Here is a 17231-nt window from a genome sequence, read left to right as displayed (position 1 = left end):
TGTGATCAGCATTGCAAAGGCTGCCTGGAGACCAGTAACTAGTGGTGCTCCTCAGGGCTCAGTACTGAGTCCAATATTACTTAAAATCTACATTCATAAGCTAGATGGTCTGACAGAGTTCAATTTTGCAGACAACAGAGAATCAGGAGGACTGGTTGCTATAACAGATGACTGTGCTGCTCTTCAGAGAGACCATCCAGAGAAATGGGGTGACAGAAATCTCAAGAAATTCAATAAAATTAAATGTCAAATTGTGCTCCTGGGGAGGAATAACTGCATGAACTAGTGCAGGCTGGGCTGGCTATCTGGGAAGCAGCTATGCAGGGAAGGCACTGGAGACTCTGGTGGACTATGAGCCCACAGCACACCCTTTCAACAAGAAAGTGCAACAGCCTCTCCTTGGGTGCATGAGAAACCACACCACATAACTGCATTGAGGGTGATCCTTTTCCTCTCCTCAGCACTGGAGAGGCTGCAGCTGGAGTGCTGGGTCTGGTTCTGAACTGCCTAACATGAAAGGGACCTGGATGTACTGGAGTCAGTCCAGCAAGGGGCCACAAAGACGCTGAAGGGCTGGGAATTTGTGAGTTATGAGAGGGTGAGAGAGCTACCACTGTTCAGCCTGGAGAACAGAAGGCTCAGGATGACCTTCATGTGTAGAAACACCTACTGGATTGGGAGGAAAAAAGGTGAAGCTGGCATCTGAGTGGTGCCTAATGGTAGCCCAAGAGGCAATAGGCACAAACTGAAATGGGAGAAATTTTAATTCCTCATAAGAAAATTATTTTTTTAGTGTATGCATGATCAAACACTGGAATAGTTTGCTTGGGGAGGTTGTGTAATCTCTGTCCTCGATGATATTTAAAAATCAACATGGCCCTGAGCAACATAGCTGATCCTGCTTTGAGCTGGGCAGTTGGACTAGATGATCCCCAGAGGTCTTTCCAAACTCACCCATGAAGGAGTTCTGTGGTTCATCATAATAAACTCTGCTGCAGTCATTAGAGATTTTAGAATACTTCTTTACTTCTTTTTTTTCTTTTTCTTTTCAACTCCAGGGTAAATCATGTCATCAATAAACAAAAGGCTGCTCACACTGTGGTGTACCACTTCCCTCATTTTGCTTTCTGTTTATCTAATAGTGCTTTCTGTCAGGGCTTGGGCCAAGGAACAGGAGATCTAATATCTCGTGCTGTTCATATTACATAAAATGTTCACACTGCAGGGAATTAGTGATTGTGTTCAGGACTCATTGTGTTTCCTGGGGGCAAAGGCAATATACACGACTATAAATGTGCTTTTATTTTAAAGGGTTGGAGGTTGATCCTACAAACACTTTCTAGTGTGAGCAATTCTGATATAAGGTTTTCTTCTCCAGAGCTACTCACTTTTGAAAGGGTGACTCTTTGCAGGAACCAGCCCTTGTGTTGTATGTGGCAGTTCAGAAACTGGACTGTGAAAATATTTCTTCTTCTAAACACACAACAATAATGTGGATGGTTGTTAGCAACACAATTCCTCCAGCAAATGGGAATGGTTACTGCATACAAAATCAGTTTTGCTTTCATTACTTTTCAAGCAATTACTTATATATATATAGATATAGTATCTGCTATAGAGCAAGTAGGAAACAGAATGGAGAAAAATGAAGGCTTCTCATTTCAATTGTGGTCCTTTTTTTAACTGGCAGTTGTTCCTGTTTTCAAGTGTTTGTTTCTACTTTAATGAGGATACCAACTTTCATCCAGTGAGATGTGTGGGTCACTTTGTTAGCGCACTTGCACACACCAAGGCAACACACCAGCTGGAAATTTTGACTTTTAGCTGAATTATTTTTCCCCAGCAAATGGCTTTCCTTTTGACATATTTTAATGTACTTGCACACTGAGAGGAAGAGTGGGTGAACAGAAAACAGACTGTTTTATTAACCCAGCAGTCACCTTTGAGATTCATACGTGTCCACTTTTTTCTTGCCTTTGTACCTAATCCCAAGAGCCTGGTACCTGGCTTCCCTTGGAATAACAAAGTCAGTCACAAACCTCCAAACATGATTGTTAACTGAATGCCAACTGTTTCTTCTCATCTTTTTTTTTTTTTTTTCTTGCTACTATGTCAGGGATTGTGTCCTTATGGGTGCCCTATAACCATAATATTAATTTGGGTTTATACTGAAGTTTTGTTTTGTTTTCTTTAATGGTAGAGGTACATTGTTCAAGAAATTAAATTGCTGCTTCTATTTTGTGTGTGTGTTTTATAGTGATTCTTTCAGCTCTGCGCATAGTGGGAAGGGAAGAAATAAAGCAATGCTACAGGCACTTACTGGACTACAGTTTCAGCTCAGAGGAAAGCTACAGGATCAAAAGTGGCCAGACAAGCACCCTCGAGAAGAAGCCCATGCACATTATGCACAGTGTCATATGCCAGTTTCACAGTATCCTGCGTTCAATGGATTTTTTCCAATGGGAACACAGTTTTCATCAGACAAAGCTCCAGCAATCTCAGAGGTATGAATATTACCAACAGATATTTACAAAGCAGATTTCAGAATGCTGTGTTTTCTGCTGAAAAATACTCTTAATTGTAACACAGCTCATTTGGGAGTGCAGCTAAGTGAAATCAGGAGAGAGGTGAGGATGAAGCTGCTGGAACTAACATGTTCTAAAAAATAAATAGGGCTCAAGCAAGCAAATACCAAGGTATTAAACTAACTAGGTCTAGTCCCTGTGCTGCCTCAAAACATGTTCTTTGAATCATTAATCTTTGGATCAACTCTCTAGTGGTCCAGGGCTGACAATTCACACTCTATCTTCCTTTTGGATAGAGGAATATCTCTGGAGTTTTCTTTCCACAACACAACGTATTTCCAGGCAGCAGCCGGGCTAAGGTCCAGCCAGAGGGCAGTGAGAACAGGGCTCAGCAGCTCTGTGTTTGCTTTCTTGCCCTGTGTCAGAGCAGGCAGCCTCTTATGACAGGGGGAGAGAGGATGCTGCAACCTGGTAAATCTGTGCCTGGCAGAAAAGGTTTTGGCACCAGCTATTTGGGAATACACTTTTTTATGCACTGTTTTTGACAGCCTGGGGCAGTTCTGGACTGTGGTCTGGTCCCCCATCTCCAAGGATGAATGATGGGCAAGTGGTTTGGCAGGTGGCTATGGTGTCCAGGACAGTTTTGCAGAGGCTATCTACTCGTTGGCCTTAGCAGAGTGTATGCAGGGGTGCAGAGCTGCCCCTCAACCACATCACCTCTTATGAGCTGTGAGTTACCAAGTGATGCTTAAAACTCGTCACTGAACATGTGAGATGATGCCACCATATTTCTTTCTATTTGGAAGTAACTGTGGTATTTCAAATACCACATGGTGGCAGCTGTTGATAAAGGCTGGTACTAGTTTGTTTTTCATTTTTAAAACTGAGGGATGATAAATTTCAGTAAGTGGAGCAGCCAGATTTCAGACATTTCAAACATGTTACATCAGGAATGTTCTGATAACTTGGTATCTGATGCACTGAACCTTTCTTTCCTATTTAACAGTGGGACCAAAAAAAATTATAAATAGAGATTCAGCTACTATCCAAACTCTGAATCCAACAATGAATATTTTAAACCTTTCTTTGACTGCTAATAAACTTTCCCTCCAGTTCTCACCACTCCCTTTCTCTTCTGGGCTCTCTCCACTCTCCTGTTCCTCCAGTATTCCTCACTGTAGCCTGGGGAAAAGAAGTTTTAGAAAAATAATAAAGTTTTTATTTATTCCTTACAGATTTTCTGCCCCTGTGGGCATTTGCCTGCCTGTCTGGCTAATGTGCTGTAATGAATCTGCTCTCTGCCATACACACACGTATCATGCTATCAATCAGGGAGAGGAAATGCTGAGTATGGTGAGCACTAACAAGCACTCGGAGGGGTCAGTACACCAGTGCACTACAGTGGCATGCTACTTACCCTACAGGCTGCTTTAATTGGGGGAACATGAATGAGGCATCCTGTGCCTGGCACCATGTCTTCTTGCCAATCTCTCTGCTTTGGCAAACTGACCCTCTCTGTTTCCCCTTTCAGGGCAGTGCTAACCCTCTAGCTCCTGCTGCAAGGCAAGTCCCTCTCAACCTCTTTGGAGTCTCTGGGTCAACTGTAGCAGGTGGAACTTCTGGAGGCGTTTGCTTGCAGAGGCTAGAGGGTGATCAAAGGGTGATGAAGAGCCTGTGGGGATAGCACTTCTTTGCAGGTTGGAAATCACAATGCAAACAGAAGTGGGAAAAGGTGGAGAAAAGGGGGCTGAAGAAAGTTAAAGCAAGGGGGAATAGAAGAGAGAAATGGTGAAAGACATAGGAGGTAGAAACTGGAAGGGCTGAGAAAAAGTGGTGAGAAAACAAATAAGATGAGAGAAAGAGATAAAGAAATAAAAGTAAAGAAGATCTGGAAAGTCATATATTACTGAAGAGAAAGACTAGAAGAAAAAAAAAAAGAGAAATCCAAAAATATTCCTGTGCCTAAATTGCGGGCGAAAAGGAAGCAATATCTCCAGAAGATCTCAAAGATCAGGAGGCTGGTGGAATTTTTTATGGCAGGTTTAAGGATTTAGACAAGAAATTGTGCTCAATCCATAATTAAGTAGAAGTGTTTCAAGTTATATACCTATAGATAGGTTGACTTCTAGACATGATTCCTTTTCACCTTTGTGGGGTGCCAGTATGCCGTTAAGGATGCAGCGTCATTGCCCTATAGCAAGATTTACTATTCTGTAAATTTTCTGCTGGAGGTTTCTCAGAAAAGCCTTTGCTGTCTGTCTGGAATGAGAAGAAAGATTTGTTGAGAAGAATGGAGGAATTATAAATCTCTGAGGGGCAAAAACATGTAAAGTGACATGTTGGGGTTAACAGCAGGTAAGGATGGAGTTTTATATCTTTCAGCAAGTCTCAAATTTTCTTGGCACAGAAGTTCTGGTGTTCCCAGATGTAGCATGTTTGCATGGCAGTCAAGTGATAAACATCTTAAAGTTGTTTTTCATTTCCCAGAGTGAGTACTAGTGGGGAATCCATCTTGAGTGAATGGTGTTACCACAGAATGCCATTGAGAACACTGAGATCAAGGATTTGGGAAGTAGCAAGAAAGGTTAGTTTGGTACTTTAGAAAAAAAAAAACCAGAACAAAACTACAGCAAAGGCCCAACAAAGAGTTTGAAGTCTGAGACCTCTTTTTGAGACACAAAATCTTAATTCAGATTAATTTCTGTGCTGATCAAGGGAAGTTACCTATGCTCTCCAGGAAGGCAGGTTAGCCTATGGAAATATCCAAGGCAGTAAAAGAGCTACCAGATTTTCCCCTGCAGTATTTGTAAGCTCTATAAAGTAAGAAGCTTGGGCTTTAGCAAACATCCCGATTGAAGATTTTGAAAGAAAACCCAGATGAAAGTAGGATTCCATTTGTAACTCAAAAAGTGTGACTTTAGCTCTTGAACAAATGACTGATAAGGTGAAGGGCAACATGTTATGAGGAATGCCATCCATCAGTCACTGGGCAAAGGCCAGGTTCCTCTTCTGTCTGTTTACACCCTGCTGCCCTTTTCTCAGGAGTGTTCCAGTATATTAGTGAAAGTTCAGCTTAAATACTGACTAGAAACACTCTTTGAAGGAAAATTTATTTTCTCTAGGGGTGGTTTTTGTCAAATATTAATTTTGGTGGAAATTTTAGTATCTTTTATTCTTGAAGCAATCAGTTAAAACAAACAAACAAGATAGAATAAAATGGAACATAATAGAACAGTTTAGGTTGGAAAAGACCTTAAAGAACATCAACTGCACAGGTAACCTAACACTGCCAAGTCCACCACTAAACCCTGCACCTAAGTGCCACACCTCCATCCTTTTTAGACACCTCCAGGAATGGTGACTGCCACTTCCCTGGGCAGTCTGTTGCAGTGCTTGAGAACACTTTCTGCAAAGAAATTTGTCCTGATACCCAATCTAAATCTCCCCTGGAGCAACTTGAGGACATTTCCTCTTTTCTTCTTGTGACTCTTTATGATGGAAACCTGTAAGTTTGTCAAAGACATGAGTCAGAGACCTTGATCAATTGGAAGTGAGAAAAATCGCAGCAAAATAATAAATCAAATTTCTATATCGAAAATGCATATAAATAAATAAATAATCATCGAGTAGGACTAGGGATACTGATTTAGCTGTGTATTTGGGGCTGGTCTGACCATTGCGTCCTTTCATACCACCACAGATCCAGTAGGAAACTGGTGGGAAGGTGAGGACTAACCAGAGAGCAGTAAATCATTAAAATATAAAAAAGATCTAAATTACCATGAAAGATTTGGGGAGCATTATCTGTTTAACTAGTGCAAAATGAAATTTAAAGGCAACCTGCAGAAAAATTCCTCAACAGCTAAGAGATACCAAAACACTGAGAAGATGTTCTCCAACAAACACAGCGAAGGATTGCTGTGGGCAGTTATTGGAAGCTGATTTCAGGCACCTGAGTAACGAGTAATTACATAAGAGTAATGCTTGACTCCATATCCTGGGAAATGCTCTGCTTAAGAGCTGCCTGTTAACCACTTTAAAATCCCCACTCTACTATGATTTTCTGTATGAGTGACTAGGAAGAATAATATTGTTGCAGCAACCTGGGACACTAAGGAAGCTTGAAGATAAGCTTCTCACAAACATGTCTGTCTATTAATGGCTATATTTCTTTTGGAAATAATTTGTTTTATGCTGCTGGGACTTAATTTTAATACTTTCTCTTTTGAAACCTTTCTGTGGGCAAATTTTTATTTAAAGACAGAACAGGTTCTGTACAGACATTGCTAGGAGGGAAGTCATGGCTTTTTAAAATCATTCTGAAAATTACAAATACCTTTAATGTCCTGGGCTGCCTGCCTTATATCTCCCAAAAAGGGAATCTCATTTACGCAGTGTCTGCTACACTGGCATCTTTCCAGTTTCTTTTTTAGATGTCCTTTGTTGATTGCAGCAACTCCCAATCTTCCTACAACAATGCAAACACTTTCTTAAGCTGATATGTTTTTTGGTGGATTGGCAAATAATTTGATGGATTTTTGACAGATTAGGAGACAGTGTGAAAGGGCAAACATAATGGCAGTGTCTTAGTGCTCCTGCAAAAACATATCGTTTAAAAGCATGAAAATGCACTCTCTGTCCAAGAAGAACCCTTTCAGCACCACATATCTATTCCATCTGCCTCTATAGGCTCTCTAATACCATTAAAGGGCTTTGCTCCAGAACACAACTGCTGTGTAAATGATATAGCAGCAGCACACAGAAACACAAGAATACTTAAGCTAGAATAGATCAGCTGTCCATAAAGCTTAATAATATGTTTCATAATACCTTCACTGGGCTCTCCCCTATCTCCGAAACAGGTGTCTGCATCTGAACTAGATGCCTTAGCAATTTTTGTAGCCAATGGGGCAAGCAGATCCATTTAAGATCCAATTTACCTGGCTTATCCTGGGCATGTACTTTAAGTAAGATGGATTTCACCCTCAAAGTGATATTTTTCTCCCTGTTGACTGTAAAAAAAAGTCTAGATAATTAGCTTGGATGTAGGCATCTGCATTTTGTCATAAAAACACTCAAATAAATTCCACCTCTATGTTTTTTGCTTCAGAGAAAGTATGGGATTCTCAAAGCTTCTTGATTCTGCTTCAAATTAGCTTATGAGATGATGCTTGAGGGTTAAAATTTAATTTTATGTTAAATTACCATATGTAAAGTAGTTGAGGTTGTTATGCTTTAAGTCTTCCTAGGCTGTTTGCTGAAGCAGGTTGTAGCAGCAGGGCTGTCTGTATCTGCAGATTGTTTCATGGCAGTCACTTAAAATACTTTACTTTTTAGTTCTATGCACTATAATATTTTTATTTTTTAACATAATACTTATTAATATTAAGAAAATACTTGGATTTTGTATTAGTATTACTATCATGAGAAGTATATAGAAAAGAGGAACGGTGGAAAATTATGTGAAGGGGTTCATAAATAAGAGGGAAAAGGGAAGTGGGAAAGAGAGCAAAATGCATTTTGGAATATCTGGAAAGACAAGGAGCAGAATGGAGACCAAAAGATATGAGTACCTGGGAAATAAATAGAGAGAGATTTGTGTAAGATCCTCAGGCTCACTCATTATTTTGTAGACTTTTGTATATCTTCTTTTCTTCTCTTTTCCAGACTTAACAGACTTCATCTTTTTAAACTTACAGTGTCTTAAGTCCATAGTCTCTATTCTTTCCCCATACATCTCATCTTTTTTTTTTTCATTTTTTTAGGCATTTTTATTTTTGCTATGTCTATTCTTGCACAAACCTCTACACATCTGAGCACAGCTGTTGACCTACTTCTGTGTGATAATTCCCATGGTATGGAAAACACTGATGTCACTGCTACTCAAGGAGTAAGTTCAGCAGGTCCATGGCCTTCAGTAGTTGAAGAGAGCATTGATGCTGAATCAAAATTTGATTTTTGTCTCAAAATTAGAATCACAGGTAGCGATCTTTTAAAGACTTGAAGCTGTCTGCTGTAAGGGTGGTTCATTTTAAAGTCTACTGTGATTCTTGATATGAAGGAGGCAAACTGTGGAAGAAGAAAACCAGTCTCTATGATGGTTTAATCATAGGATGTCCTGATTTCTTCCCATGTATTCTCAGCTCAGAACTCTGAGCAGTAGTGAGCTGTTTATCCACACTTGTACATTTAACTTTGTCTAGGACATATCCAGGCAGTCATACTGTTAGGACAGTTCCTGGCACAGTTTTAGCCTATGCCTATGGGTGGTGTCCCTCACTGAGGCTTGGAAGTTACAGGGTTCTGGGACAATTCATAATCAGCATTTTGCGAACAGCTGCATTCCTCTAGTTGTTGAAGGCTTCAATGACGAAAACGTGAACTCTTCTACGACATCTGGGCTCAGTGTCCACCACCATTCCTAATCATATCAATTTTATGAACAAAATTATAGCTTGAGAGGGTCCTGTAAAACTTGTCTTTTTACAACCATGTGCTGCTCAATGCGTATTTCAAAATGGGTGGTGCAAATGGGGGAGGAACCCGTTAGCAAGAGATAAGTTTTTTTTCCCATGAAGAATATGAACAGCTCCCAAACAGAATTAGCAAAGACTTTACAGTTGTAGAGTAGAGAACAAGAGTGCAAGGGCTGCTGTCTCTACCTTGAGGGTGTTCAGGCTTTTCCAGTGTTAATGAAAGGAGACTCTCTTTCTTGTCTCCAGCAGCAGAGAGAAGCTCCACAGACTTGCAAAGAAGATCAGCATTTTTTAAAATGCTGGCCCTGGATTAAAAGCGTAACAGGATTCCCAGCTTCCTACTGACTTCAGTGGAAAGGTGAGGACCATGATGGGAGTTAGGATTCCAGTATAAATCTACACTTGACTTGACAGTCATACTATTCCTGAACTGACAAATGGCAGCCAAAGAAGAAGTAGTCATGGTAAAGGGTCACTAGGGAAAAAAGGAGCTTTGAAAGAGCAGTTCTAGTCTCTATGACAAGTGCTATAGTAATTGAATTTTGAAGAGACCTGACTGTTGAGATATTAAGTATTATACACTACGTTAGTAATTACATAACAGATAATGTTAATGATTCTTATACAAGTGTTTGTTAAATCAGTAATTCAGATTTAATGAATAACCAATGGCCTTTTTTATAAGAGGGAATCCCATGCTTAATTTCTGAGATTAATCTTATTTAAAGCAAAAAATTCTCTCTCTGAATAGCTGGTAGTATTCAGTTTAAATTATCATCTGCTGAAGTGAGCAGTTGAGCTTCATCTGACATTTATTAGGACAAATGCATAAAGGCTGTGCTGTGGCAATACCATTTAATTGTCAAGGCAATTAGTTGCCACTTTGGATATCAGAATTGTCACAGAGTTAAAAAATAAGGGAAGAAGACATGGCAGAAATAGTTTCCTTTTTAAATGGAAATTGTGTCTGAATTTTATATTAGTCATAGAAGTGAGAATCTGATGGCATAGATCAGACCTGGACATAACAGGGAAAAAGTTATAATTTTAAAAACAGTTGATCTACTTGTGGCTTCAAACCAACTCTGAATTTTATAAAAAATTACGTAAATCATTGGATGCTAGGCTAAAATTCCCTGTAATGTTTATGGTTCCCTTACCTCCCTAGAAAAATCAGGATTATTTGTTTTGTTTTCAGCAATATGAAGATACTAAAAATGAAAAAAACCCTCATGCACTATTCTGTGACCTTTACTTCATTTGCTCTGAAACGTGTGTAGATCTTCTTAAGCAAATCATATGTGCATGAATCTTATCTTTTACTCTCAGTTTTCTTAGTTTGAAAAGGATTCATGTAGTTATATTCTTTCAATATACAAGTAAAATGGCCACTGCATGCGAGAGTCCTCTTCAACTCTGCTCATTATTCTTTTTGTTCTCAAATGTTTTCTAGAGAAATTTGAAATCAGTTTTTCATTTCTGCCATGTAATGTTAACCGAGTAAAGCCAGAAAAATACAGTGTAGAAATGGGAGTTCATTTTGCTCAAGGCTCTGATGAAAAGTGCAGTGTCTGGAAGCCCATACCCTGGCAGCTTGTACAACGGCTGGCCTTTGGATTACTATAGGAATGCAAAGTTACAAGTCCTTAATCTTCATAAAGAATGACAACCATCTCTAAATGACTAGAGCCTGTGCATTCATCCCATCTTTCTCTGCTCCTCACCAAAGTGCAATTTACTGGTTTCAATTCTGTCCAGCTCAACTTCTACAGTCCATATTTTTCATGTGTTGGCCATTTCTGTATCTGGACAGATCAGAAAAAGGTATTAGGTGATTCTCTGCTTTATAAAGAGGAAATTAGGGACATTTTAAATCAAACTCTAGGAAGAATTTAGCGAGATTTTTATTTTGGGTATGCTGGAGACCTCTGGGCTGTGTTGTGATCCATCTGTGTAGAGGGAGAATTTTGCTAATCTCAGCTGCCATTTACTAGCCCTGCAACGGTCCCAGTGCATCTCATGCATTTTTTCAAGACTGTTTCCAGCCATCTCCCAAAGTTCACTGTATTTTTACCATGAGGCAGATGATCCTATTTTCTGAGCAGTACCAAACAAGATTAGGTTAATTAATAACTATACTCTAAGTGAATTAGCTTCTATACATTATTTCTTTCTGAGCAAAGGTCTAGAACTGGTGGAGACCAGCACTTCAAAACTTGAGAAAGTAATATTTTTTCAGAGGCAAGACATTAAAAATTTGAGCTACAAGTTAAATATTGAATCCTTAAAATGTGTAGATCAATTGATTTTGGGTTAAGTTCTTTTGTTGGAGTGAGAGGCAAACATATTGAAGTGAAGGGAAGGTCCATATAGCTTCTACAGGTTTTTGAAATTAAACTGAAATATGATTGTAATAGTGTCAAGATGTCACGATTTATCTGTGATAGATCCTGCAAGTCCAGTAAAACAAGAGAGGCTGACACCAATAGGTTTTAAGAGATCTCACACTTTTTCCATCATGGTGCTTCTGCTTCTTTCACTGTCAGACTTCTTCTAAACTCTTGGTAATCTCTGTTGTGATCTTGACTACACTGTCTTTCCTCATAATGAGGCAATGCTTCTATATCCACTCCCAGGAAAATTTTTTCTTAGTGAACTTAAATATAAAGCAAACCTCCTTCGTGATCAGCTTTACCCAAGAAGGTACTACTCTTCCTTTTCTTTTTTTGTTATCAGTCATAATATTAGGGCCAGATTTTTGAAATGTGCAAAAACTGATGCTAATTTCCAGATCTCTGTGGCATCTTCCTCTACTATTTTGAGAAAGGGCCCTTAGTCATTCTCTGATATTTCCTGAAATGCATTTTTCCAGAAATGAAGCACATTGTCAACAGAAGTTATTGTCAACAGAAACCTGTGGTCAACTTTGGTCTTGATTTCTCCACTAGTTGGAAGGAAATAAAAAACTAAACTTGTCACTTCCATCTGTCCTGACTCACAGCTGGTTCTGTATTGGTTTAGTTACACTTCAGATGTTCTGCTGTATGAGCTTTGATCAGTAAAACATGATTAAGTATCTCATATTTTCCTCTGAGAAAAGAATACAAACAGCTCTTTATAACTGATGTCAGCATTTTTTGATTTGACAAGGAACTTTAGGATATTACAATTTTTTTTTCAGAAGTCAAAGGTACACCTTAAAACAGAGTCATCCTCAGTTTGGGCCATTGTATCATACAATGTATAGGCAGTTACTCAAAATGCAGGGAAAATGAAGTCATTCGTTGCTCATCAAATGCAAATACGAAATAAACCACAAACAACTCAGCATGAGTAAAGAGACACAAGAATTATCTTCCACAAAAATCAGTTGCATGCTCTTCACTTCTGTAGTATAGAAACACTTTGGTCCACCTAGCACTTTTTACCTAATATTTTATCCTTTCTCAGGAGACAGCTATTTGAATGCAATAATTTGCATCTGTGAGATTGCTTAAAACTCACAAAGCTGAGAACCATAGAAATTGGTAATGGAGAAAAGTGTGATAAACAGAAATAGCTTTGGTGCTCTACAAAGGAGACTACCTGTTCTGAATGGCAGCAACTTTCTAGGGTCCATAAACATTAGGACTAAAAGGTACTCTTATTCTACAGCCATGATAGTTTTCAAAGAAATGCTACCTGCAGAGGTTGTCAAGGGAGCAGAAAAACCACAATAACCCCCACATCTCTAGCATTCCACATTCCACTTATTTCACCCAAGGCTGCATATTTATTTTGAGATTAATTTGGTACATGTGTACATTTGCCAAGTTTTTTTTTTTTTTGCTATTTAAATCTTCAATTCCAAAGCTATGTATTAATCCTATTACTGCTAATTGAGAGAAGTCTGCAGTCTTTTTGAGTTAGGTGAAGTTCAAGTTGTAATTGGTATCAAAGAAAGGCACAGTGCAAGAACTGAATATTAATATTTAACTCTTGCCATTTTATTATTTCCACTTGAAAATCACAGCTGTGGTTAAAAGACCTTTTCATGAGTTCATGAGGGTAGTGAATTGGAGACTATGGGATGAGATTTTTCATTCATGCAGCAAGATTGGCAAAAATTGCTTTGTAGAAACGCAAATGAAATATTATACTGGGGCCCAGTAGTACTGGTTATAGCTACAGGTCTCTCAGTATTCCCATTATGAAATTTTCCTTGTAGGTTAAGTACCTGCACTGTAAAATTTTGCTCAAGGCTAATACAGTATACAAGATTCTAACCCAGGAGCTATTTTGTTCCAAATCTTCCATTTAGCCTGTTGCAGATAACTGCAATTTTAGATGATGTTTTCAATTTGAGTACTTTTTAAATTGCTGTGCTTTTAAAGCAGAATATCTCATAAGATATGCACACAATGATGGATTAATTGCTTATGACGGAAAATAAGGGCAAAGACCACCCAGGACAAAGACCACCCCTTTGATATCAGATCCCTAATCAAGTACATTTACTTGTACATTTGTTCAAAGACACAAAAGGTGAATTTTTTTCAAAGGTCAAAGAAATTAAAAGAAAAATGGCCACTGACTTGGTGGCTTTGGAAATAATTTTTACCCCTGACTAAAAAGTATGTCGAACACCAGTTAATGGAGAATTTCTCCAAGTTTTATTTTGTCTATTTTTCTGAGTTTCATGCATTGGGAATTAGAGGCTCTGGCTTTAATCACACCCATAAAGCATGTTCACTATTATACCCTTGGAACTGCTATAATCAGTCATTTGAGATCAAACTGGATGGAGCCCAGAATGCAGGAATAATTTCAGAACTGTATCTTGTTGAAATATCACAAAAACCATGGAAAAAAGGTGCTTGAGAGGAAGAAAAATGATGAGGTAATGTTGGAAGTCAGAGTAAACAAGCAAAGAGATCAAAACATAGAAAGAAAGCAAAGAACTGATGAAAAATTAGGGAGAAAAACACTGAAAGCATCAGAGCAAAGCAGACACATCTTGAAATACAGCATTTCCACCACTCACTTTACGTTAGAGGTGACAAAATATGATAACAATTGATTATTTTTTCTATTGAAAGAGTTTTTCATCATATGAATATTGAAGATAGTCTAAACAGGCCATTTGGCCAAAATGTATAACTAGCAATGGTAGCAAAATCTGGTTCCAAAGTGAGATATTTGATTTAAACACTTGCTCTGTATACTATGATTTCAGACAAATGCACAGATTATCAAATCTTTATTTATTTGCAAATTTTTCCCTTAATGTTTTATATTAATTTTCTTCAGAGTTTGTTGCATTCAAAGGCCTTGAAAGTTCAGAACAAAAGTGGATCCATGAAGGCCTGGTAACTTTGTGAGGCTCATTGACACAATTGTAGTTGTAGCCAATTCTTTATGCAGAAGAAAACTCAATTGCTTTCTGAAGAAAACAAAAGGCTTCATTTTTTTTTTTTCCCAAAAGATTATTAAACTAATACTGGGCTGGAACTACATGATAAATATAAGCTTATAACTTTTATTAGTGCTGTTACAAATCATAGATGTACTTCTAAAGAGCAACTTCCACATTTTGTTCATATCTGGACCACAAATAATTGAACTGTGTCCTGCCTTTTTAGTATTGAAAGAGGCAGACTATAGTTACAGAATAAAGGGTGTGAATAATTAAAAAGTAGATTGCATTAGGTCTTGAGATAAGCTATGGTATCTAACACTTAGAGGATGAAAAAAACCTGTTGCTACTACAACCCCCAACTGACTTAGAGAAAATTTTGCGTTGAAAAATTCAATGGAACTGAAAACAGATAAGCAATGTCATCCACTTTGTACTACTAAAAAACGTGATTTTTCACTTAAGTGATAATATTGATAATTAAAATATATTTAATACTTAGTACTTGAAGTATCATCTAGTTCATTCAAACTCCAAGATTACTTCCCTCTCTAGATTTTTTCTTTAGTTAGTAAAGATGCCAACAAGATTTGAATACAAGCATTCAGTTCATGCATTTTGGGGGTTGGTGGTCATTGATTCCAGGATCCTCTTCTATATATTTATGTTAAGCAATTTTCTGGCCTCCACTGACATTTTGATGGTATCATATAAATTTTAACGTTTCACCCCCCACAGTCCCACTGTGAGGAAGGTGTCACATGTTGCAGGTAAAAATTTAAGATGCAGAGACACAAATTCATTTCCTCGTAGTATAAGGTTTAGCTTCCATAAATGCCTGCATGGATCCAACTTTTTAGTCATGTAAATAATAGGCATCTAATTAAAGTTAGTTGCCCATGTCTCCTTCTGTGGTGAACCATAAAAGAGGAGCACGTCCAGAGGAATGAAAAGAATAAGAAAAAAAAGTCCTGCTTTTGTATGAAGTCTCTCAGGGGTATCTGAAAGTGATTCTCTTTCTGGAGGTCCTTTCTCTTGCTATTGTCCAAAAGACAGACTTTTTCATAATGTAGACTAGAAAATTACCTCTTAGAGATGAATGTCGCTTGTGATGAATGCTCAAAATTATCCAGGGACTCAAGTTCAGGTAGGAAATTGCACCTGAGTCTTTAATGTCTTTGTGTAACAGGTAACCACTGAGCTATTCTTGCAATCCAGATGATCTTCCTCTAGAGACTGAGTCCACTTCTCTTATAGCCAAGTGAAGCATGAAGTCTTTTCTCCCCTTCAAGTCAGTAATGTGCATTTGATCCTTTCACAGCAGGATCAGCACCTATTACAACATATACTGCTCTGTGAGATGCCAAAGCTTATTTTAGGATAGTGATATAGACAACTTTATGACCTGCCTGAATTTATGCTCGCCTTACAGCCTTCTGCTCCTCTCATGCTGACCACTGGTAGAAGTAGGACAAGATGAACTGTTAATGTGATGTCTTCTGATATCTAACACAAAATATTTCATGTTAGATGTTGTGTGTTAACTGTCTGGAGTATCCACAATGTAAAAATTTTCTACAGTAGTTGTGCAGTAAAACAAATATCACTTCCCTGCAGGCTGGTTAAGGATTGCCACCTGCAAGTCTAAAGAGCTGGGACCAATTTCAAAGCCCACTGATGGCTGTTTGACTTTATTGAGCTTTACTTTCAGTCTACAAAAACAGCATTTTAAGGGTTACATGAAGAATCATTCTATGTTCAAATAGAAAAATAGCTGTGAAAACATTTTGAAAGCATTCCAGCTAGTGATACTTTCAAGAGACTTGGTCTGACCAGACACTCCACTGATTTTTACTTAAAACATTATTAAAAAAACATGCTATGAAAGATATTATTTTAGACCAGAGGCAAGAAAACTTCAGGACAATCCAGCTCTTTCGAGCCCTGTCTTTGTGAATAAAATTGAACACACATAAAGGGAAAAACCCCCCAAAAAATACACAAACATTTTCTGTGCTCTTATTTGAAATCTTTATATCAAGTCAGGCTTTATATCAAGTGTACAGGGCTATTTTAAGCACAGTTTCTACCAAAAGAACTGCTGATGACATTTCAGAAGTGATTCCCTCACTGCTGTGCTCTGGTAAATGGGCCACTCTTGTGATAGCAGCAGTATTGCTTCTGAAAATGTGATGATCTGCCACAGATTGAAATATCTTTTTCTGCATTATGCCCATTGATTCAAAAAAACAATGCTAAAAACCCTATCTATGGAACATAGACTTGGAGGAAATGAGGCTTATTCTGAGGACTTTATTCTCAAAAATAGCAATAAGAGAATTCACTAGAAGGCATAGGCTCTTTTCAACCCTTTTTTTTTCTGATAATTTGGTATACGTTATGTATAAATATACATATGACTCCCTGCAAGCATAGGTATACCTGCTTAAAAGTCATTCTACATGTATGTTGGAAGTGTACATAAAGGTCAAAAGCTGTGAGGAGTGGTCCACTGTCACTCCATTGAATACAACACCATAAATATGCATATGAGCAGTGTATTTGTGGTCCCAAATGCCTGCTACCTAAGAGTCCAATCTCTTGTTATTCACAATGGATCAACAGTTTCATTACAGAAATTAGCATCAAACAGACAAGCAGCATATGATTGCTGTTGAGGTAGTTGTGATACACTGTTTACTACATTTGCACTGTTACTTGAAAAAAGAAAGCTAGTGACTATAATTGACCCACTGGTGACAGTTTTAGAAAACAGACACTAAAAATTAAGCTCTTAGATAAGATGTGCTTAGATCAGGTGCTTAGATGAGGCAC

At 38.1% G+C, this 17231-nt stretch overlaps 1 protein-coding gene across 2 annotated transcripts in view; it reads left to right on the top strand.

The window, feature by feature from the left end:
* The first annotated feature begins 2267 nt into the window (after positions 1–2267).
* The window catches only part of TFEC (transcription factor EC), a 92656-nt gene continuing 77692 nt past the window's right edge, over positions 2268–17231 (top strand). For both annotated transcript variants that reach the window (XM_042018073.1, XM_042018072.1), the window contains exon 1: positions 2268–2504. In XM_042018073.1, coding sequence (XP_041874007.1) covers positions 2304–2504 — 201 coding nt within the window. In that variant the 5' untranslated portion in view covers positions 2268–2303. The remainder of the gene's footprint in view (positions 2505–17231) is intronic.

Source organism: Corvus kubaryi, unplaced genomic scaffold (genome assembly GCF_017639235.1).
Source record: "Corvus kubaryi isolate FWS band 111438036 unplaced genomic scaffold, C.kubaryi_AGA036_p1.0 137, whole genome shotgun sequence".
NCBI classification, from domain to species: domain Eukaryota; kingdom Metazoa; phylum Chordata; class Aves; order Passeriformes; family Corvidae; genus Corvus; species Corvus kubaryi.
The sequence above is the reverse complement of the archived record's forward strand: the minus strand, read 5'-3'. Positions and strand labels throughout refer to the sequence as shown.